This window comes from Cynocephalus volans, chromosome 16 (genome assembly GCF_027409185.1).
Source record: "Cynocephalus volans isolate mCynVol1 chromosome 16, mCynVol1.pri, whole genome shotgun sequence".
In the NCBI taxonomy this organism is placed as follows: domain Eukaryota; kingdom Metazoa; phylum Chordata; class Mammalia; order Dermoptera; family Cynocephalidae; genus Cynocephalus; species Cynocephalus volans.
This window is the reverse complement of record NC_084475.1, coordinates 5,963,595-5,985,948: the sequence shown is the minus strand read 5'-3', so window position 1 is coordinate 5,985,948 and position 22,354 is coordinate 5,963,595. Positions and strand designations below refer to the sequence as shown.

Sequence of the window (22,354 nt, the reverse complement as noted above, 5' to 3'; positions counted from 1 at the left end):
AGCCACCAGCTGATCACAGATCACTTGCCCCCTAGGTGTGGACTGGCCCAGCCCCCACCGGACCCACCCATGTGCAGAGGAGCTGTAGAGACAGAGCAGGGCTTCGGGGTGAGGAGGTGCTAGGAGATGAGTGTCAGCTGTGAGGGGGTGGCTGATGTAATAACAATATTTATCTTTTCAACCAGCATTTGTGATGGCCTGGACTCTGCAGGGCGGGGTGAAGAGGGAGCCGCAGAGGAGTACAGGCCACTATCCTGCCTTCAGGGGCCGCATCAAGGATGGGGTGCTGGTGAGGGCGGGTAGAGGACAGGGGCCAGAGGATGTATGTGAAGGAGATGGGTCGGGCCAGGGCCCCCATGGTAAGGGACAGCTCTTTGTAAGGCGGTGAGCTGCAGGGAGAGAAGGGCCGTGGGTTAATGAGGCAGGGGGAGGACCCCATGGGCAGGGGCAGCTTGAGCAAAGGTGTGACGGTGGGACCAGACGGGAGTGTGTCCCAGCCCTAGGGCAGGAGCTGAGCCGAGAAGCAGGAAGTAGTTCGGAAGCTGGGGGGACAGGGAGGTCAAGGGGGGTGAGGCCAGGTGAGGAACGCTGCAGGAGCTGGAGCATCACCCTGGGGGAGCCGAGGAGCCCTGTGGGACACACCTGTCCCTCGTCCCACCCAAGGACCAGGGTGCTGGGGAGAATCGCCACTCCCTTGTGTCTCTGGCTGCATTTCCCACACCCACACGGGCCACCGGGAGGCCGGAGAGAGCTCTGGGGCACAGCAGCGTGCACTGTTTCACAAGACGACCATGGCACTGTGAGCTCCGAGCTCCTGCTGAGGGAGGGGAGCTCCAGTGGGTGCAGGGTCTGAGCCCAGGGAGGAGCTGGGGGTGTCCTTGAAGGTCACATGGGGCGCCCTGTTCTGCCAGTTCCCCCAACTCTGCACCCTTAGTTAGAGAGATGGGGGTGGGGAACGCCAGGAATGAAATGGGCTGAGGGCTTCCGGAGCAACATGTGCTTCGGGGTGGGGGGTAAGTGAAGGGAGTGGGGAGAAGCCCAGTAGAGGGTCCTTGCTGACAGGAGGGACCAAAAATGACCGATGAGTCTCACATGGCCACAGCGGAGACGTGTTTCTCCTGTCTGCCTTTCCCCTGGTGAAAGGGGAGAAGGGAGAAGGCCTTGCCCGTCAGCGTCGGTCGGGGTGGGGGGCAGGCATCCCAAGTGTGGAGGATCCTGAGGGGGGCTGGGGGTGGCGGGACTGGGGCTGCACAGGCAGGGCTGTGAAGAGGCCAAGACAGGGCAGTGCCCCCTTTCTGGCTTGTGCCCCCTGGTTGTTCTGGCTGGTGGGTGCCTCCAGGCACCTCCTGTGTACTCAGCACCGTGCTGGGCTGTGTGATGGGGAGGTGGGCAGCCACCCCGGGATGGACACTGAGGCCGACTGCAAAGCTCAGAGCCCCTGGCTCTGCAAGGCCATGAGAGGACACTTTCAAGGCAAGGCTGGTGATCATCGGAGAAGTGGGAGGGGGTGTCCCTGGGCAGGCAGGGGCTGGTCCACACAGGCCTCAGGTCTCCCCATCCAGAGACTCTAAGGGCAGAGGGGCTGCTTTGGGCACAGCTGAGAGCATCTGAACCCCAAAGATCTGCAGGCCCTCCTGCCAGGGCCAGAGCCCGTCCATGGCAGATGTGGGTGTGGGCTTCAGTGCAGGGATCTGGGCAGGCCCCTAGACCAGGTGTCTGAGGGCCGAGGTTGGCTGCTCTGAGGTTTGGCTGGTGGGGGTGGAGCGGGGAGAGAGGCCCCTCGGGGTGGGGGGAACAAACACACTGTCACTACCCTGTGGAGATGTGGTCACTGGGGGCCCCCTAAAACCACAGACCGGCCCCTCCCCACAGCTGGAAGAATTTTTCTCGATACCAGGCTGCAGTCCCCTCAATCTACCCTGCCTGAGCCCATTCCTCCTCACGGGCACAGAACAGCTGTGAAAGAAAAACCACACTGCTTTTCCAGTTCAGGTTTACCTCCACCCCACCCTGTCCCTAATGTGGTGGCACAGCACCCAGCCTGGGGTCCTTGGCTTCCCTTCCAGGCCTTCTGTTCAGGCTCTGCTGCTGATGGGTCAGCAGCTTGGGACCAGGGCTGGGAGGGAGTCAGATTTGGGAAAGCCACATATCAGGGAAGGAGGGACCTTTGGGGCCCAGATTATAATACCTACCTTAATTGTGGGCATTTGTAGATTACTCTGCAATCAAAAAAATCCTTTATAACATTTATTATCTAATCCTCTGCTAGCCCACAGAGATAGGAACCAACTCATCCTGCAGCCAAAGAAACCGAGGCCTATCGACTCCCCTGACATTGAAGGGCTTTGGCTTCAAGTCCAGGGTTCCTTCGACCCCTCAGTTGACTGGAGTCTTTGGGGCGTGGGTTTTGGGAGGCCTGGGCTGATGAAGCAGCCTTTGGGACAAGAGGGCAGCAAGGAAGCCTCAGGGACATGTCCCAGGTGAAGATGGGACCATCCCAAAGGTGGCCCAGCCCGTGTCCAGCTGCAGAGCCCAGCTGGGGGGAGGAATGAGGGATCTGTGCATCCAGCATCTCCTTCCCCACCTTTCTGACTTCCTCCACCCTCCACTCCTTAGAATGATGCTTTACTTCCAACAGTGCAGCCCAGGCCACCAGAAGCCAGGGGGACCTCCCTGCATCCACGCAGGCTCTGTCCAGATACTCCTGCTAGGGTGCCACTGGCCTCCAGCTCAGGTGTGTCTCAGGGTCATCTCATCCAGCCCCCTGACTTCAAACCCAACTGCCCACACTTGACCCAAACAGAAGGGGATGCTTTCCTCAGTTCACCAACAGCAATCCTGGTCATTATCGAGTGTTTACTGGACACCAGGTACTGCTAAGCCCCTCGCTTGTTAATCTCATCTACTCTTCATACTGTACTATGAGGCAGGTGCTATTACCCCCATTTAACAGATGGGGAGAGCGAACCCCAGAGAGGTTAAAAGACCTGCAAAGGGCACCCTGCAGTGGCATGGCTGGATGGGAATCCAGGGGGACCTCACCTGGCGCCCATGGTGTTCAACCCCTAGCAGCAAGAGCTGTTTGCAAGGTTGCCCTCCCTGACCCAATGCCTCCTCCAATACCCTTCCCAGGGAAATCCTTCCATTTCCCCAGTCTGTGGATGAATTCTTCAGAAATGAGATAGCTGTAGGAATTAGGGCCTGCAGAGCACAGGCCTCAAGTGAACCACTCCTGGAACCCAGCCTCCAGCCCCAGGTGGCCAACCTCCCAGGTGCACCATCCCTGTCCCAGCTCCACCTTGGAGCACCGCCTCCTACCCCCACCCCAGCTCACCAACCCCTGCAGGTCTTGCTGCAGCTCAGGGTTAAGAGAGGCCTGGGCCATGCATGTTTTGCAAAGCTTTCAGTGTGCTGGAAACACCAACGGGATCATCATTTGGAGATAGAGGCTACCCTTGGCCATCAGACCACAATCCCACCCCCTTCTGACCCTCCAAGGGGTCCTGGACAGACTCTGCTGCCCAGCCTCATTGCCCACTGGGCCAAGGCAGGTGTGGAGGCCTCAGTGCACCTACAGAAGTTGGGGGAGCATGGCAGGCAACCAGCTGGGGACAGAGGGGCATGTAGGCAGGCTGGCCAGGTGTCCCTGCCTCTCTGGCCTTCATTACCAGGGAACTTGGGGGGCAGGAGGGCAGGTGGTGATCCAGTCCCTTCTCAGGTCTGGACCATCTCAGAACATGTAGCTGGGGAGGCGCTGGGCTAGGAAGCGAAAGCAGGTAAGTAGGCCAGGTGAGCTGGGCCCCTTCCCCACCCTTTCTGAGTGGCCAGTACCCTGAGTGGATGAAGATAAATACACCAGGTGCCACCTAGGTCCAAACAAAAGGCAGAGGCTTTGCCCCTGGCCTGCCCTCGGCATCAGCCCTGAGAGCCCAGGCCATAGCTGAGGGTGCCAAGGGGAGGGGGCAAAGCTGCAGGTTCAGGGGCATGACATCGAGGAAAGGGGTCGAATCTGGGGGGGAAGGATAGGGGAACTAGAGAAGCAGTGATTGAACAGACCCCTGAAAGCCTTAAGTGAGTAGGATCCCAGGAAGAGCCTCGGAGGGAATGAGCTTTCAGAAAACTCTTTGAGCCCGGGGCACCAGGAGCCTGTGGGCAGCTCAGGGAGGCAGGGCAGGAGCAAGCTCTGTGAGGTTTTCTGAAAGCCCATGTTTCCTGAACCCCACATTGGGGCACATGCTAGTATGATGGGGTCTGGAAGAACTAAAATGAGACCTGCCCTGAGGACGGCGCCACTGGAGACTACTGGAGTTGGTCCTGGTTTTGTTTTATTTTATTGTGATAAAATACACATAACATAAAACTTACTGTTTTAACCATGATGAAATGTACAGTTCAGTGCACTAAATACATTCACAATGTTGTGCAACTGTTGCCTTTATCTAGTTCCAGAAATTCTGCATCACCCCAAATGGAAACCCCACACCCGTCCAGCGGTCACTCCCCATCCCGCCCTCCCCCCAGCCCCGGCCCCCACGAATCTGCTTTCTGTCTCTTTAGATTTGCCTATTCTGGATATTTCCATACAAGTGGAATCAATCATACAATGTTTCTCCTTTTGTGTCTGGCTTCTTTCACTCAGCATAATGTTCTTTAGGTTCACCCACACGGTGGCATGTATCAAAGTCATCCCTTTTTATGGCTGAATGATATTCCATCGTGTAGTTACGGCCACACTTTATTCATTCATCAGTTGATGGACATTCAGGTTCTTTCCACCTACTCCAAGTCGTTGTGAATACTACCCCTCTGAGCATGCATGTATAGAACCCGAGTGAGGGTCTAGGCTGCACATCAGTAGCTGGGGGACCAGGAAGAGCTGTATTATCACAGCCCTCAGTAAGGGGCTGCCTGCCTGGCTAGCCCTGTTGTGCCCAGCATCTAGACGCTTGGCATCAGAGAGGTGCATCCAGTTTAGACATACCCTCTGTGAAAAGACCGGTACAAGCCGAGCCTCCATCCTCTGACTGCCCCCTGATCAATGCATCGGTCTCCCCTCCACAATGGAAACCCGCCCAAGCGGCAGCTGGCAGCCGCCGCCCCCAGGCCCTGCCCACTTCTCTCCCCACCAGCTAGTGGTACGTTTGCCAGCCAGTGGTGTTTGTTTCTGTAATGTGTTTCTGACAGTTCACTCGTCATTGTAATTACTGTTTGTAATCTAATTAAATGTTATATTAATGGATGAATCGGAAGTGCATAAACAAGGAGAGATGTTTCTTATAAAAACTGAGTTGAATGCTTTGAAAGACGCTATATAAATGAGTCACACAAAAATAGCTGCCATGTTAGGTGTGGGTGAGACAAATGTAAATAATGGGTTGGGAGAGGATTGTCAAAATCTAGATGGGTTCCACTTGCCAACCACTTAGCAAGGTCCTTTAAGCTTACCCTCCACTTCAAAGAACCCACAGCTGGATGCTAGATGGGGATGGTGGTTCATCTGTGTGGATTTCCCAAGGAAGGCAACTCAGAACTGCAACAGATGGACCCATAATAAGAGAGGTCCTAAGAAAGATCAGTAACTGTACAATTACTTGTTGGAGATTAAAATAACATGTGTGCTTTGGGTTGAACTTTGTCCTCAAAAAGGTATGTTGAAATCCTAACCCCTGATACCTGTGAATGTGACCTTATTTGGAAATAGGGTCTTTACAGATGTAATCGAGTTAAGATGAGGTCATGAGGGTGGGCCCTAATCCATTATTATTGGTGTCCTTATAAGAAGAAGAGAAGAGACACACAGGGAGAATGCAATGTGACAACAGAGGAGAGATTGGAGTGATACAGCTGCAAGCCAAGGAGGTACCGAGGATTGCCAGCAATAGCAGAAGCTAGGAAGAGATCTTACTCAGAGTCTCCAAGGGAGCATGACCTTACTGATGCCTTGATTTTGGGCTTTGTTTAGTCAGCTTGGGCTGCAAGTACCATATAAAATAAATACCATAGACTACGTGGCATAAACAATAAACATTTATTTCTTACAGTTCTGAAGGCTGGGAAGTCCAAGATCAAGGTACCAGCAGATTGGGTTCCTGGTGAGGGCTCTCTTCCTGGTTTGCAAACAGCCACCTTCTCCCTGTATCCTCATGTGGCCACAAGAGGGATTTATCTCTCTCATGTCTCTTCTTATAAGGGCACAAATCACATCAGGGCTCCCCACTCATGACCTAATTACCTCCCAAAGCCCCCACCTCCAAATACCATCACATTGGGACTTAGGCTCCAACATGTGAATTTTCAGGGGACACAAACACTCAGTCCATAGCAGACTTCTGGCCTCAAAAACTGTGAAAAAATAAATTTCTGTCATTTTAAGCCACCTGGTTTGTAATAATTTGTTAAGACAGCCCAAGGAACTAAGACAATGTGTGAAACATGTAGGAGTCTTTTTAATAATTCCTCTCTTTAATCAGCTTTTCCAATGAACCTGTCCCCTTCCTAGTCCCAATCATCTCGGATAGGGGGGTGGACCACACAGTCCCCTGAACACTCCATGCAGAAGGAGTAAAGAGTTAACCAGAAATTCTACCACCCAACAGCCTGCGTTTGAATCTGGTTCCTACCACTAAAGTGTCACCTTGGAAAAGCCCTTTCACTGCCTCAGTCCTTTTGACTATAAAACAGAGGCCCCTTACCCATACATCCCACACATATCCAAAAGCAGCAAGTAGAATAACAAGGTCCCTGTCCTCATGGAGCTTATGCTCGACCATGGTGGGAGATAGAAAACCAATAGGCAAACACATAAAACCCTAAGATTGTGATCAGTGCTATGAAGGAAGTAAAATCTGCATTGGGATAATGACGTGCTAAGAAGGGGGCTTATTTTTTTCTGGAAGTAGTATGGAGGTAATGTTGGGGCTGAGGCCTGAAGTGACAAGAACAGCAGCGTGTGGCATGGGCTACATGATCAGGAGGCCTTGGGGCTGAGAGCAGAGCAGGGCCAGGAGACCTCAAGCCAGACCTGGGAGGTGAGGCTGGGGGACATGTTTGGGTGGGGTGGGGTAGGGAGTGGTAGCACAAACCTATGCTGAGATTCTTGAGCTGTACCTCACCCCCCGCCCCTGCCAACAAACACCAGCAGCCCTAGGGATCTGTGCCAGGGCCTCAGGGAGAGGAGCCCTGTCCTAAAACAGTCAACACATCAAAGAGTCACTGTGCACTGTAGGAAAATGGGAAAGCCAGGCTGCTCTGCTGGTGGCTGGTGGCTGGTGGCTGGTGGCAGAGCTCATCTCTGGCAGGGGTGTTGTCATGGCATCAAAGAGAAAAGGACCCGAGTGCCAACCAGTGATGTGGCAGAGGACCACCACCGGCCAGGTGGGAGAACATGGGAACAACAGAGCCCAGACTGCCAGCTCCAGCCCCCAAATACCTCCCTTCTGGGTGCTTCCCATACACACCAGCTTCCTCAAGAACCCATGGGTGGCCTGTAGAAGCCTAGATAGAAGGTCCCAGGTGACCTGTGAGAGAGCCTGCAGAGCTGGAGCCTGGGACTCCTGGCTTCAAATCCAGCTTTGATTTGAAGTGGAGTGGCAGGGAGGGCAGCACCGAAGCCAGCTCCAAACGTTTGGGAGACATCAAGGTCCAACGTTTTAACCAGTGCAAGAGCCCCCAACCTTCTTGGCTGTGTCAGTTTGGGCTTCTCTGAGCCTCAGTTTTACTCATCCATGAAGTGGGTATATTAGGGTAGGTTAAGCTGCTATAACAAAGAGACCTACAATTAGTCAATGGCTTAGGGAAGATCATGTTTCTGTCCCTCCTAACAGTCCCTGGTGAGCATCCCAGGCTACTGCTCTATGCAGATGTCCAGGGACCTGCCTACTTTCACTTTCTTTCTCCCTATTCCTTAAGACATTGTCCTCCTCGTCATAGTCAAACCCAGGTCACAGGCCTGTCCTTGTTCTGACTTGTGAGAAAGAGAAAGTAGACAAGAAGCCCTACTGTCTTTCAGCCTAGGCGCCTGTGGGGCTCACATCATTTCTGCTCAATTTCCACTGGCAAGAACTTGGTCACATGGCCCTCCCTAACTGCAAGGGAGGCTGGGAATGAATTCTGGTCCTGTGCCTGGTAGAAAGGGGGACTGATTTTGAAGGACAGCTCGCAGCCTCCTTGCAGGGGTGCTATGAGTACAGATAAAGTAAATGCTCAACAAGAGTGCCCAGTATGGAGCTCAGAGCTCCAAGGGACTTTATAAACTCTCTGGTCCAATGTCCTCATTTCTTTGCAGCTAAAGAAACAGGCCCAGAGAGGAGAGGCATCTGCCTGGGTCGCCCAGTGGGTAAGGGGCAAAGTTGGCCAGAATCCTGTCTGGGATCCTTAGCACTGTCCTCCCGCCTCTTATTTCAAATGGCCTGGTCTAGCCTCACGGGGGCCTGTGTGGAGAGCAGGACCGTGATGACCTCTCTACCTAGACCAAGGGCAAGGAGCACAATCCTGACAGGGACCCTATGCTGGGGGACAGCACAACTTTATGACTCGGTAGGTGTGGTCCTGGTTTCCAGGACAGGTGACCAAGCGGCTCTGTAACAAAGGGTCACACCCATCCCCTGGGAGGGGAGCTGGGCTGTGGCAGCTGCCACCTTGGGACAACGCAGTAGGTGTCTGAGGAGGATGGCGTGCCTGGCTTCCCTCCTCCCCATGTGCTTCCTCCTCCTCGCCAGTGCCAGGGTCCAAGGGGAATATGGTGTGGTCCACGTGGTGTCGAAGAATTGGAGCAAAGACTACTGTGTCCTGTTTAGATCTGACTACGTAACCCTGCCCCAGGACTTGCACCACGCCCCACTCCTGCCCCTGTATGATGGCACCATGGCACCCTGGTGCCCAGGTGAGGACTCCTCCCACTTGGCCCAGCCCAAGTCCCCCAGCCAGCGGCCCCTCCGTCAGACCACCGCCATGGTCATGAGGGGCAACTGCAGCCTCTACGCCCAGGGCTGCCTGGCTCAGGGACAGGGTGCCCATGGGCTGCTCATCGTGAGCCGGGTCAGCAGCCAACAGTGCTCAGACACCACCCCGGCTTTCCAGGACCCGCAGAAGCCCCTACCAGACCTCACCATCCCTGTGGCTGTGCTCCGCTACGATGACATGCTCGACATCCTCAGTCACACTTATGGGGACACCGCTGTCTGCGTGGCCATGTACGCACCCCCTGAGCCCATCATCGACTACAACATAGTGGTCATCTTCATCCTGGCTGTAGGCACCGTGGCTGTGGGTGGCTACTGGGCCGGCCTGAGTGAGGCCGACTGGCTGCAGCGGCGCCGGGCCCGAGGAGGAGGAGGGCCCGGTGGTCACAATCAGCCGCCAGCCGCGGCAGCCCAGGGGATGCCTCATGGGGTCCAGGAGGAAGAAGACGAGGATGCCCCCGTGGACTTCACACCAGCCATGACGGGCGTGCTGGTCACCATGTGCTGCTCCATCATGCTGCTGCTCTACTTCTTCTATGACTGCTTTGTCTATGTCATGATCGCCATCTTCGGCCTCGGTGCTGGCACCAGCCTCTACAGCTGCCTGACACCCCTGGTGCACCACCTACCCCTGCAGCAATGCCAGTGGCCCCTGCCCGGCTGCCGGGCTTCTCTGCAGCTGCCTCTGCTGCTGCTGGCAGGCCTGTGCACCATGGTGACCGTCCTCTGGGTGGCCTATCGCAATGAGGACTGCTGGGCGTGGCTCCTGCAGGACACGCTGGGCGTAGCCTCCTGCCTTTTCATCCTGCGGCGCGTGAGGCTGCCCACCCTCAAGAACTGCACCTCCCTCCTGCTGGCCCTGCTGGCCTTTGATGTTTTCTTCGTCTTCATCACGCCACTCCTCACCAAGACTGGCGAGAGCATCATGGTGGAGGTCGCCTCAGGCCCTGCAGACTCTTCGAGCCATGAGAGGCTGCCCATGATGTTCAGAGTTCCCTGGCTGAGCTTCTCGGCCTTGACACTGTGCGACCAGCCTTTCTCCATCCTCGGCTTTGGTGACATTGTGGTCCCCGGCTTCCTGGTTGCCTACTGTCACCGCTTTGATGTGCAAGTCTGCTCACGCCAGGTCTACTTTGTGGCCTGCACTGTGGCCTATGCTGTGGGCCTGCTGGTCACTTTTATCGCCATGGTCCTTATGCAGATGGGCCAGCCTGCCCTGCTCTACCTAGTGTCCAGCACCCTGCTCACCAGCCTGGCTGTGGCCACCCACCGCCAAGAGCTCACCCTCTTCTGGACTGGCCAGGGCAAAGCCAAGACGTCTGCCTGGCCTGTAGCAGAGCCCTGCAGTTCCCCTTCATCTGGCTCTGAACAGAAACAGGAGGGCCCAATAGACATCCACACAGCCAGCGAGTTTGAGCAGGCCACCGACCAAGGGATGGGGGACTTAGACAGCAACCGTGAGGAAGACATGGCTGAGATTGTCACCATATCCGAGGATGAAGCCACCAGCCCAGGGGGAGAGAGTGATAGCTCTGAGGGCTGGAGTGATGCCCACCTGGATCTTGACAAGCTGCCCCCCGCCACCCCCAGGACCTCAGAGGGACTGAAGTTGCTGATGCCGAAGGCCATGTTGAGCCCACTGATGCCACCAATGCCACTGCCCTCAGAGCTGGGCCACATCCACACCCAGGCCCAGGCCCACGACACTGGCCTGCCCTGGATGGGGCTCCACAAGAGGAAGGGCTTGAAGGTAAAGAAGAGCATGTCGACCCAGGCTCCCTTGTGAACCAGAGCCCCTGGGACACGTGCCCGTAACAGGCTGGCAGAATATTGCAGAGCAAAGCCATGTGTGGCCAAAAGAGATCAGGGGTTAAAGAGATTCCATATCTACTCGGAGCCTTTTTGTTGTTGGGACTGTAAGAGCAATGACTGCAGAATAAGTCTGTGCAGGGCCCGGGGAGTTCTTAGGAGTTGGTACCACCCCCAAATAGTGCAGAAAGAGAAACTGAGGCTCAGATAGGATATGTGGTTTGCACAAATTTGCTCAGCATGGTCAGGGTTTGTTCCCAGTGCTCACTGGGCAGCTGCTTTCCCTCTCCCTGCCTGCCCAACCCCACAGGCCAGAGCCGCAGCTCCTCAGCCTGGCAGAGTCCCCCATCCTGTCCCTGCCACCACACCCCAGCCCTGTTGCCCATCTTCTCTCCTTTGCTGTTCCCTGACCACTCTATGTCCTCTCTTTGCACATGCTGTTCTCTTTGGCTGGATGCACTTCCCAACCCAGAGAGAAATATCCCAACCCACCTCCCTGGCTCACTAGAAAACTCCCAAGCATCCTTCAGGCCTCAGCTTGCATCCATTCTGCTAAACATCTCTGCTCAAGGCACCTGAGACAGCAGCACCAAGCCTGGCACATTCCTGCATTCATCTACCTATTCCATCCACAGACACTGAGTATGTCCCTGCTGGGTGCACCGCCCTGTGGGAGGCACAGCAGGGGGCCCCTGTCTAGTTGGGTAAGGGCAGGGGTAGAGAACAAACAACCCAAGAATTGTCTCTTCTGCAAAATAGAGTTTATAATCCCATGTCCACCCGGAGGCAAGGACATGGCAAAATGACCTCTTAAGGACCCTACAGTCCTTAGGCCATATGATGTGTTTATATGTTGCTTAGTCAGAGCAAACAAACTCTGGGGTGAGAGAAGACTTCCTGGAGGAGGCTGTGTTGTAGGGGAGAGAATCATATCCCAAGAGACAATGTGGTACAGTGGTTAGGGTTCGAGAGCTGGGCTGCCCACCAGAAACCCCAGCTCTACCACTGACTTCAGTATGTCATTAAGCAAGTGACTTCTCAGTGCCTCGATTTCCTCTTCTGTAAAATGGGATGATGACAGGTTATTGGGAGTTAAATGAGTTGCCTTATATCAGGTGATTGACACAATGCTCTGCGAGCAGGAAGAGCTACACGAATGTTAACTATGTTTATAGTACTCCCCTTAGCGAAAGCCTCACAGAATCAAACCTAATTCCTACAGGGCCTTGGGGTTCCAGCCCGACCGCGTCCCCCTCCCATTCATGTTCTCCACCACCACAAACACACCCCAGACCCCACCACACCCACTTCCCCCACAGGACCCCCTCATGCTTTTTCCTTTACCCGGAACTTACTTTCTACCCATCCCCCACCCCTACTCCCCCAGACTTTGGCCTGGCTGGCTCCTCCTTCCAGCCCCAGCACAAATGTCCCCTCCTCAGGGAGGCCTTCCTTGGTGATGCTTTCTGAAGTACCCCCTGCCATGCCCCCAGCCTCAGTCGCGCTACTGCACACCCTGTTCCTTACCTTCTCGTCTTCCCCAGCAGTGTGTCCTCACGAGGGCAGGGACCACGTCCGTCTTGTTCATCTGTGTGGTTTCAGGGCCTAGTGTGTCCTGGGTGTTTGATTTATGTTTATTGAATGAATGAATGAATGAATGAATGAATGAGTGAGGACTTGATCCAGCCTGAACTGGAGAGGAGAAGGGGACACCAGGCAGGAAGGCCCCGCTGCCCGGGCCACCTCGCTGGGTTCCTGTGGGGACCTGGTCAGTGTGGATGTGTGGCTCTGAGGGGTCTGGTTAGGGCCTGGGGGTGGGGTGTGAGGGGCCGGTCGGGGGGCACCGGTGGGGGGGCACCGGTGGGGGCATCTCACAGCCCCCCTCTCTGGCAAACAGCAGCTGAAGGCTCGGCCGGCCAAGGGAAGAGAGAAGAGCCCGGGCCAGGACCCTGACCGGAGGCATGGGCACCCCTCCTGCTGGAGCCAGCGGCCATCTGGCCTGGACAGCGGGGCCTCCACAGGCCCTGGCTCCCCCCCAGCCCGGGCAGCCTCCTGCTGCTGACCTGCGTCACCAGGCCTGCTGGGTGCAGGCCAAACCCCTCTGCCAGGCCCTAGGGGAAGGGCTGGAGAGAGCTGAGGCCTTGGCCCCCTCACCCCACAGTGTGGCAGGGCAGGCGAGGGCAAAAGAGCCTGGATCCACTGCCTCAACCCCTCTTCCCCCACAGCTTAGTGTGTGGTGTTTCAGCAGCAGGACTGGAGTGCCCATAGGGGTCCTGAGGCCAGGCCTGGGGTGGACAATGACCCCGGATGTCATAGGTATTGGGGTGCCCAGACCCCACCATCAGCACAGCCCACAGCTCTGCTCCTCACTGGGAAATCCTCCTGGTTCTCTGAGGTTCGGCCCCCTCATGGGATGGCCCATGGCCCATGACTAGCCAACACGGGGAAACCACTACCAGGGCATGCAGCACCAGCGCCTGGGCTCCGTGGGCTCACAGGGCCTCAGCTGTCCCACACCGTGGGCCAGCTTCTCCCTCGCCATCCTGTACCCCTCGCCCTCTCACAGGTGTCTCCCCGCAGGACCACTGCCCACAGCTCTCCTAAGTCTCACTCTCAGGGCACCCAGGCTAAGTTACAGGGACAGCTGTCTCCTGTGTGCAAACCAAAAGAACTCTAGATTCCTGCCCCCCCCAACACACCCCTACACCCCCTCAAGCTGCATCACCCTATTGGGGAAAAGGAGTGTGAGGAGGGGCGGGGGGCAGGAAATGGGCAGGACCTGGCTCCTTCTCTCCCAGAATACTCTGCTGCAAGTCTGCCCTCCTCAGAGATGGGGCTGGCGAGGACTCCAAGTCTAACAGGCAGCCCGAGGTGCTCAGACAAAGGCACCCAGGCATGGCTACATGTCAGAATCACCAGGATACCTGCTGAAAACAGATTCCTGGGCTCCAGCCCCACAGATTCTGATTTGGTAGGTCTGGGGTGGGACCAGGTATCTGAAGTGTTGAGGGACTCCCACCCCCACCCCAGGCTGACCACCTTTACATAGTCTGGCCTTGGTTTCCTGCCTCAGCGGGGCTAGGAGGGGGTAGGCAGGAAAGAGACCGGGGTTTAAGTGTGCAGGGGCCCAGAGCAGCTCCCGCATCCCACCCTGACACACACATTCAGCCCAGAGCCCTGACAGGCTTCCCACCCTGGGCCCTGGGCCCACTGGACCACACTCGGGGGTCCACCCCACTCCTCTGCTGGCCTGGGGCAGGAACAACTGAACCAACTCCCCTCCCCTGCTCTCTAGACAGTCCTGTCCCTGAGGCAGAGACTTTATCCTGTTTTGTTCATCATGTACTAGGTATGGCACATAGTAGGTGCTCAATAAAACATCTGCTGAGTGAGTCCATTGGATGAACGAATGTCCCCCTTATTAGCTGCATGACCTTGGAGACATAAAAATGCCTTTAACTACAAAATGGGTTATAATAAATCTACCCACCCCAGGCAGTTGCAGTAAGTATTAAACCATATGGGTAAAGAGCTGAGCCCAATGCCTGGCACAGTGTCGGGGCTCCAAAACCCTTACAGCGTTGCTGCTGCTGCTCTTTGATGGACCAGTGTCTCCTGCTCCTGCCCAGAGGCATCCTTTCAGCTGTTGGCCCCACCTCACTTTGTCAGTCCCCTTCACAGGGCCAAATCCAGGTATCTGGACCAAGCTGCCACCTGCCAGAGGTGCCCACCTGAATGCCAGAGGGACACAAGATATGGCACATGTTCATGCACACACACACGTATGCGTTCACATACACTTGGGACATTGCATACTCCACATGTGCACAACACACACACACACACATACACACACATCCGGGCTCTGACCTGTTGCCTGTTGCTGTGGCTTTCAGATCCAGCCCTTCCCCGCCAGGCCTTCCCTGAGCCTACGGGAGTGGTGATCACTGGATTTCCCACCCCGGAGGGCAGGGTGGTCAAGGTCCCTACCCCCAAGCCCACCATGCTCCTGGTGGAACAGTCAATGCTTAGATCCTGCTCCAAGCAAGGACTCGCTACCCAGCTGCTCCAAAGAATGTGGTTAGCTGACAGCCTCCTCCAGGGGCCGCCTCAGCTTTCTAGCCCTGGCCACTCTTCGAGGGGAAGGAATACATGAAGGGTCAGCTAATGACTGAGCAAGACAGTGGCCCCAGGTCCTGGCCATTTCCACCCAGCAGGTGGTCTTTGCTGGGTTCCCTGCTGGGTTGCCTGAGCCTGCTTCCTCCTGTCTCCGTCTGCACTCCTAACTCCATCCCAGCATCTGCTTGCTGGAGAGCCCAAACTATGACGGGTAAAGCCTAAGATGGGATCAGGGCAGGAGTAGAGACTCCTCAAGGCCCTGCCCAGTGCCCCAGGTGGCCCAGCCCCAGCACTGGGGCTGTGTTTCACTCAGGCTGCCCAGCATTTCTCTCGGTGACCTTGTACAATCCCAGCAAGAACTCTGTCAGTCGCAGCTTTGATGCTTTTAGTTAATGAAAGACTTTGGTGCTGAAGCTTCTGGATTCTCTGGACAGTGAGAACCAGCAAGGACCCATTAAATGCTCTAATCCACAGATGAGAAAATGAAAGCCCAGAGAGGGTCAGGACCTGCCCAAGGTCACCCAGTGATGGGACAGCAGAAATAGAACACAGTTCTGGTCACCTGCCACCTCCCAGCGCAGCAGCTGGAACCCACTGTCATCCTCTCCTCTGGTCTCCAATCCATGCTGCTCTGAAAACACGCCTCCCCCAGGAGAGCTCTGGGTCTATGCACTGCTTTGCCGTGTACCCCCTCGGTAGGTGTAGTCCTCCACTCTCATTGAGCAGTACCTGTGTGTGTTGCTTGATAAAGGTTTGTGATCAGGTGTCAAACACCTCCCCAGCAAGAGGGAGGACACAGCTGGACTCTGAGTCACTGAGACCAGCATTGCCTCTGCTTGCCATGTGACACTGGACAACTGAAACTCCTCATCTACAAAATGGGCTGCTAAGACTTACCCTGTGGTTTGTTGTAAGGATTAAATGAGGCAAGGTATGTGTCTGAGCAGCTAACATTTGCTAAACACAACAGGTCAGATATATTACACAATGCCCAGGTTTAAATCAAGTTTCCAGAGCAGTACTCGGCATATCCCCAAATGCCATCTTTCCCAAGTGATCTTCCAGAGGTGGTCATTCTCTTCCCTTGGTCTCCCCTGTCCGTGCCCAGTGGGATGTAGTGTGTGAGTGGGTGCCTGGCAGTGAGCAGGAAACCACCGCAGAGCAGAGCCAGGAAGAGGGGTCCCTGCAGGTGCCCCACGCCCCACCGGCAACTCTGAAACTTGAGCGCTCCTGTGCTGCCACCTGCTGGTCAGTACGAGCAGGAGGGCGCACACCGTTAGCGAACTTTGGAGTAATTATAATCAGGGGTGATATTTAAATACATATAATAAACTGCCAGTCAGCATAGTCCTGAAGCTCCTGTTGGACCTAGAGTTAACCCTTTAGCAGCTGAGTTGTAAGGAGGTTGAGGTTTCCTGGAGAAAGGTACTTTCATATTTTATGAAATGAAGTAGCCCCGACGCACCATTGCATATCCCACGGCACTGGATCAGGCCACCTGAATAAGTGTTCTCAGACCCCCAGGCACCTGGACTATTCCTACGAGGGGGAGACTCCCCCATCGTCCTCCCACCCCAAGGTCCGGAGCCGGCTCTCGTCCTTGTAGGTCTGCAGCTCCACCTTCAGGCACACACAGAATAGGCTGTGGGAATGGCTGCTGTGATCGTTCATTGTGTTTGTAAACAAAATTCTGCCTACCACTGCTTTACTTTGCAAATGCTTAGATTTATCTTTGGAGTAGCTCTGCCCAGAGACCCACCTTTCTCTGCCTCTGGAACTCTCGCCTAGAGCTCTTCCAGGTATGTGAGTCTGCACCCAGGTCTCATGCCTCCCCCCAGCCCCACCTGGGATGATGGGAGAGTTCTTAGAGACACCCCGGGAAGGGGCTGGAAAGGAAGAAGGAGGCTGAGGTTGCTACTTGGAGCACCTTGGGCCGCTAAAATTCTGAGGAGGTGTTCAAAGAAATGCCTTTAGGTAGCTTCCTCCAGACTGTTAAAAGACTTAATGGCAGAAAAGTTCCAGGGTGGGGGGTTAGGTCTAAATAATGGTGTTAGCAGAGCCCCCAGTGACCTCCAGCACTGAGGAGAGGGAAAGTGGCCTGCCCAGGGTCACACAGCAAGCCAATGACAAGGCCAAGGCAACCAAGAACTGGGAAACTAACGCAAGAATCCTTGGTAAACAGGAGACACTTTCACAGGCTGCTTCATGAAGTCCCAAATTCCCCCAGTACTGAGTCTTCTTAAAGCAGGAGGTCACTGGGTCCAGAAAGGAAAGAACTTCTCTGGGCAAAACCCTGCACCCCTCATCCAATGTGGACAAGGGCTTGGCCCTGCCTGCGGTTTCTAACTTGACCCAGACACTGAAGTGCATTCAGGCAGGAGAGGCTGGGCTCCTGAGAATCCTCTCCCACCACAGCCCCAGTTCTCTTCTGGGCCATCCCCTGGGGCAGCCATGAGAGAGTGAGCCAGGTCTGGTCTCCACCCACTTTCTTAATCTTGAAAGCTGGTGGTGAAAAGCTGAATCGTGTTCCCCCCAAAGAGAGCCATATCCTAATCTCTGGAACCCATGAGTATTACCTTATATGGAAGGGGCAAAAGGACTTTGCAGATGAGATTAAGTGAAGGATCTTGAGATGGGCAGGTAATTCTGTATTATCCTAATGGGACCTAAATGCAATCACATCTGCCTTTATAAGGGACGAGGGAGGAAGGGAGAGAAGGATTACACACACGGAAGAGAAAGCAATGTGGTCACGGAGGCAGAGGTCGGAATGATGAGACCACAAGCCAAGGATTGCCGGCAGCCACCAGAAGCTGGAAGAGGCAAGCAAAGGATTCTCTCCTAGAGCCTCCTGAGGGAGCACAGCCCTACCAACCCCTTGATTTCAGCCCAGTGACATTGATTTCAGACTTCTGGCCTCCAGACCAGTGAGAAAATAAGTTTCTGTTATTATAAGCCACCAAGTTTGTGGTGATTTTCTAAAGCAGCCATGGGAAACTAACACTCTGTTCAATAGACATCTGTGGCACAGGTGGAGAATTAAACGTCTCACATATATCTCTTTAAGACCCTGCTTTCAATTCTTTTGAATTTACATTTAAAAGTGGAATTGCTGCATCATATGGTAATTCAATGTTTAATTTTTTGAGGAACTGCCAAACTGCTGAACCATGGTACATTCCCACCAACAGTGCACAGGGTCCAATTTCTGCACATCCTCTTCAACACTGGTTATTTTCTGGCTTTTTACAGTAGTCATCCTAATGGGTATGGGGTGGTATCTTGCAGTTTTGATTTGAATTTCTATAATGATTAGTAACGAGCATCTTTTCATGGGCTTGTTGGCCATTTTGTATATCTTGGAGAAATGTCTATTCAAATCTTTTGCCCATTTTTGAATCTGGATGTCTGTCTTTTTGTTGTTGAGTGTTAGGAGTTCTCTATATATGAGGGTACTTCAAAAAGTTCATGGAAAAATACAATTAGAAGATAACAGGATTTTTCCATGAACTTTTTGAAGTACTCTCATATTCTAGATATTAATCCCTTATCAGATATATGATTTGCAAATATTTTCTCCCATTCTGTGAGTTGCCTTTTGACTCTGTTGGTAGTGTCTTTGGGTGCACAAAACTTTAAAATTTTCATTGTCTATTTTGTCTACTTTTCTTTTGCTGTCTGTGCCTCTGGTGTCATACCCAAGAAATCATTGCCAAATCCAATGCTGTGAAGCTTTTGCTCCTATTTTTCTCCTAAGAGCTCTGTGCATAGGTTTTTACTTGTGTATTTTATTTACATAGCTGTTATCAAACTTGATATTTTGCTATAAATATTCTACATTATCTTTGAATCTTTAAGTGGGCTATGTATTATCCTAAGGCAAATATAACTATATAGATTTAACATTTGCTTATTGGATATTTGGTCTGTTCTATAGCACTGTAAGGGATATTTTGGGCTGCAAATTACTTTATATATTTTAGAAGATTTCTGTAAGATCGATCTAGTAATCTTATTTGTGGTAAACTAAGGATATGAAAATCTTTAAAGCTTGTAGGGCATTTTGTTCAATTACTTTCCAAATAAAGTTTGTGTCGATTTATCCTCTACATGTGCTATAAAATATGGAAGTGGCCATTGTACCACACCCTCACCAGCATCTTTGCTCATTTGATATGATGAAAAACAGCATCTTTTTAAATTTGCGTATCTCCGGTTAGTAGTGTGTTTGAACTTTTATTTCTATATTCTGGTTTATTAATGGAATACTGTCCACTCTGGGGCTTAGCACAATGTCCAAACAGTTACCATTTTCTGGTGATCCTACATTAGGAAAATCTCTGGGATCCATTTTCCCCTTTGCATTGTTAAAGCTTTACTTCAAGATGTCATCTGTCACCTGGGCCATCAGGATCCTTGCTAAAGAAAAGAATACAACTGTTCTTTCTCACGTCCCTCCAGCTGCAGGACCTGTGATGTCTTCCTACTGCCTGTCAAACCAACCCCAACTCCTCAGCTGGTGCTTAAGGTCGCCCGTGATCAGCCTTCCCTCCCAGGCATCCTTGCCTCCCGCTGGCCCCCATGCACCCTGTGCCTGTGGTTCTGCTCACATACTCATCCTGGCTCCATGCCCCTGCTCTGCTGCTGCACCCACTCAGAGGGTGCCTCTTCCACCTTCCTCTAATTCCTACACACAAGTGTCCACTGAGATACATGCCACAAACTCCAGCAACCCTGTGCTGGGCCCTGTCCAAGGTCCTGGAGATGTCTGAGAGGGTCTCATCGTTGAGAGTGGGTGGAGGGGAGCAGAGGCACATCCTGGTAAAGCCCTTTTGGCTTCAAAGAACAAGAACCCACTCAAAGTAGCTCAAGCAAGCAAAGCAGCCTATTTGGAAGGAGACAGTGATCTCTTAGAACGCAAGGGCAAACAGCCAGTGGGGCTCATGGGAATTGGGAATTGGAAAGCTCTCTGCCTCCCCAAGCTTCACCATTTCTGTGCCCCACTTCCTCTCCTCCCCTGCCTCCCCCCCCCCAGCTGCCTCTGCTCACTCATTTTGCTCTTGGTCTACTGTGGTCCTTGGAGAGGCTCTCTGAGAAGGACTTCAGGGTGGCCTCTACGAGTGGAGAGCAACCCCCAGCCCACAGCAAGAAAACAGGGCCCTTGGTCCTGCAACCACAAGGAACTGAACTCTTCTAACAACCTGAATGAGTTTGCAAGAGCACTCAAGCCTCAGGCGAGGTCACTGTCCTGGCTGATACTTTGATTTCAGCCTGGCAACACCCTGGGCAGAGGACCCAGCTGAGCCATCCCTAGACCCTTGAGCCACAGAACATATGGGTGCCATGGTGAAGGAGCTATGTGCCTGTGTAAACAAACAATTAGAATCCCAAGGGCTAGAACAGAGGCCTGGACCCAGCACTGGGGGAGCAAAGAGGAGAGACTCACTAGTGTTGCCAGGGGAGGCCACCCACCACTGCCCAACGTAGTCACCAAGTCAACCTCCATGATAAGAGGGACAGAAGGGTGGTGTTTGTTTCTTTTTGGATTCAAGGTCTTGGCCTTTGACAATCAGTGATTTACAACCCACCAAGTAAGTCATGGCATATTGAAATGCTCTGAAGCCACCCATTTTTGGAAGAAGATCTGCATTTGTTAATATGGAACCAACTCTAGGATACATGGTTAAGGCAGGGGGGAAGCAAGATAAAGTACCACGTATAAAGTATATTCCCATTTTTGTCCAAAAAAATGAAATGATAAGCAAGAAACTTCTAACCGTAGATGCCTCTGGGATGCTGGGGGTCAGAGGTGGGAGGGGACTTACTTTCCACAATATGCTGTATATTAGGCATCTATTGCTGCGTAACAAATTAACCCCAAACATAGAAGCTTAAAATAGTGCTAAACACTTATTATCTTGTAGTTTCTGTGGGTCAGGAATTTGAGAGCAGCTTAGCTCGGTGGTTCCAACTCAGGGTCCCAGCTTGGAGGGCAGACCACCCAGAGACCAGAAGATCAGCCGGTTGTGATACCCGCATGCTGGAGCAAGGGCAGCGGTGTCCACAGGTAAGTTCGGGCCCTTTCTGGACTCAGTTTTGCTGCCATGTCTTGACTGACCTCACTTTCTGGGCTTTCTTGTTTTTCCTGGATGTTCACCCATCTGCCTGGGCCTCCCACGTGGCCACCGGGTGGCCAGCATGGCTCAGAAACATGGGTGAAGGGTCACAAGTTGCATCATTGTTTGGTATTGGCAGAAGAAGGAACCAGGTTTCTGTGATTTGGTTGTATAATGGGCCAGGAAACCATCCTGATGGCCTGAGATCTGGCTTAAATGATTTAGCCAAAGTTCAGATGGGCAGTGAGAGAGAGAAGGGCTGACCACGGACAGCCCACCAGCCTCCTCTTACCCCACAGGAGCAAGCAGTCACCCATGTGGGACCCCAAAAGGTCCCTGTCTTAACCTGTGTGGGCTGCTATAACAAAATACCATAGACTGGGTGGCTTATAAACAACAGAAATTTATCTCTCACAGTTCTGGAAGCTGGGAAGTCCAAAATCAAGATGCCAGCAGACTCAGGGTCTGGTGAGAGCCTGCTCCCTGGTTCACAGACAGCCTCCGGTTCACTGTAACCTCACACACACAAGGGACAAATGAGCTCTCTGGGTCTTCTTTCCTAAGGACACGAATCCCATTCATGAGGGCTCTACTCTCATGAACTAATCACCTCCCAAAGGCTTCACCACCTAACACCATCATCCTGGAGGTTAGGATTTCAACATATGAATTGGGGAGGGACATAAACCTGCAGCCCATAGCAGGCCTGTCCTTGTCATAAAATTCCCAAGCCAGAGAGGTGACTCTTTGGGTTAAGATATTGCACCTCAAACACTGCTCATCACATATAAATGTCTCGGAAGAAATATTAAACCATTTTCTGATACAAAGTCAGTCAACAGATGTTATGGGCATGAGTGAAGCCCTGAAGGAATGGTGCATTGGTCACTGAGTTTTGAGGAGGAAGTGACACCCAGCTGGGGGCACTGATAGAGCCGTGAGGGCTGAAGCTACCAGGACCTTGGGCAGCCCCGGGGGCTGAGGGTCTGGGGGCCGCCTGAGAGGAAGTGGGTGGAAGCAAAGTCATCTGCTTCACACATGTGCCCAGAGTGAACCCCCCACCCCTACCCCTCCATTTTCCACAGAGAAAATTCCCATCTCCTTTCCATGGCGAAGGGCCAGCCTCCTGCTTGTCATCTGTCACCTGTGGGGACGGCAAAGAGAAACTGCTGCACAAGCTGCTCTATGGAAAGGCAGCGCACTGAAGCTCGTCTGCATGGGGCAGAGGCACATCGGCAGCTCTCAATTCCCTATTTAGACAACAGTGGGGCAGATGATGAGCTTTAACGCCCTGGTTCATTCCCACATATATTATTTTCCTGTGGCTACTGTAACAAATTTCCACAAACC

The 22,354-nt window shown here is 53.3% G+C and overlaps 1 protein-coding gene across 1 annotated transcript; it reads left to right on the top strand.

Moving 5' to 3' along the window:
• Positions 1–8,667: 8,667 nt before the first annotated feature.
• SPPL2C (signal peptide peptidase like 2C) lies at positions 8,668–10,746 on the top strand. Its single transcript, XM_063081476.1, has one exon. It carries the CDS (start codon positions 8,668–8,670, stop codon positions 10,744–10,746), a length of 2,079 nt encoding a protein of 692 aa, XP_062937546.1.
• Positions 10,747–22,354: the final 11,608 nt, after the last annotated feature.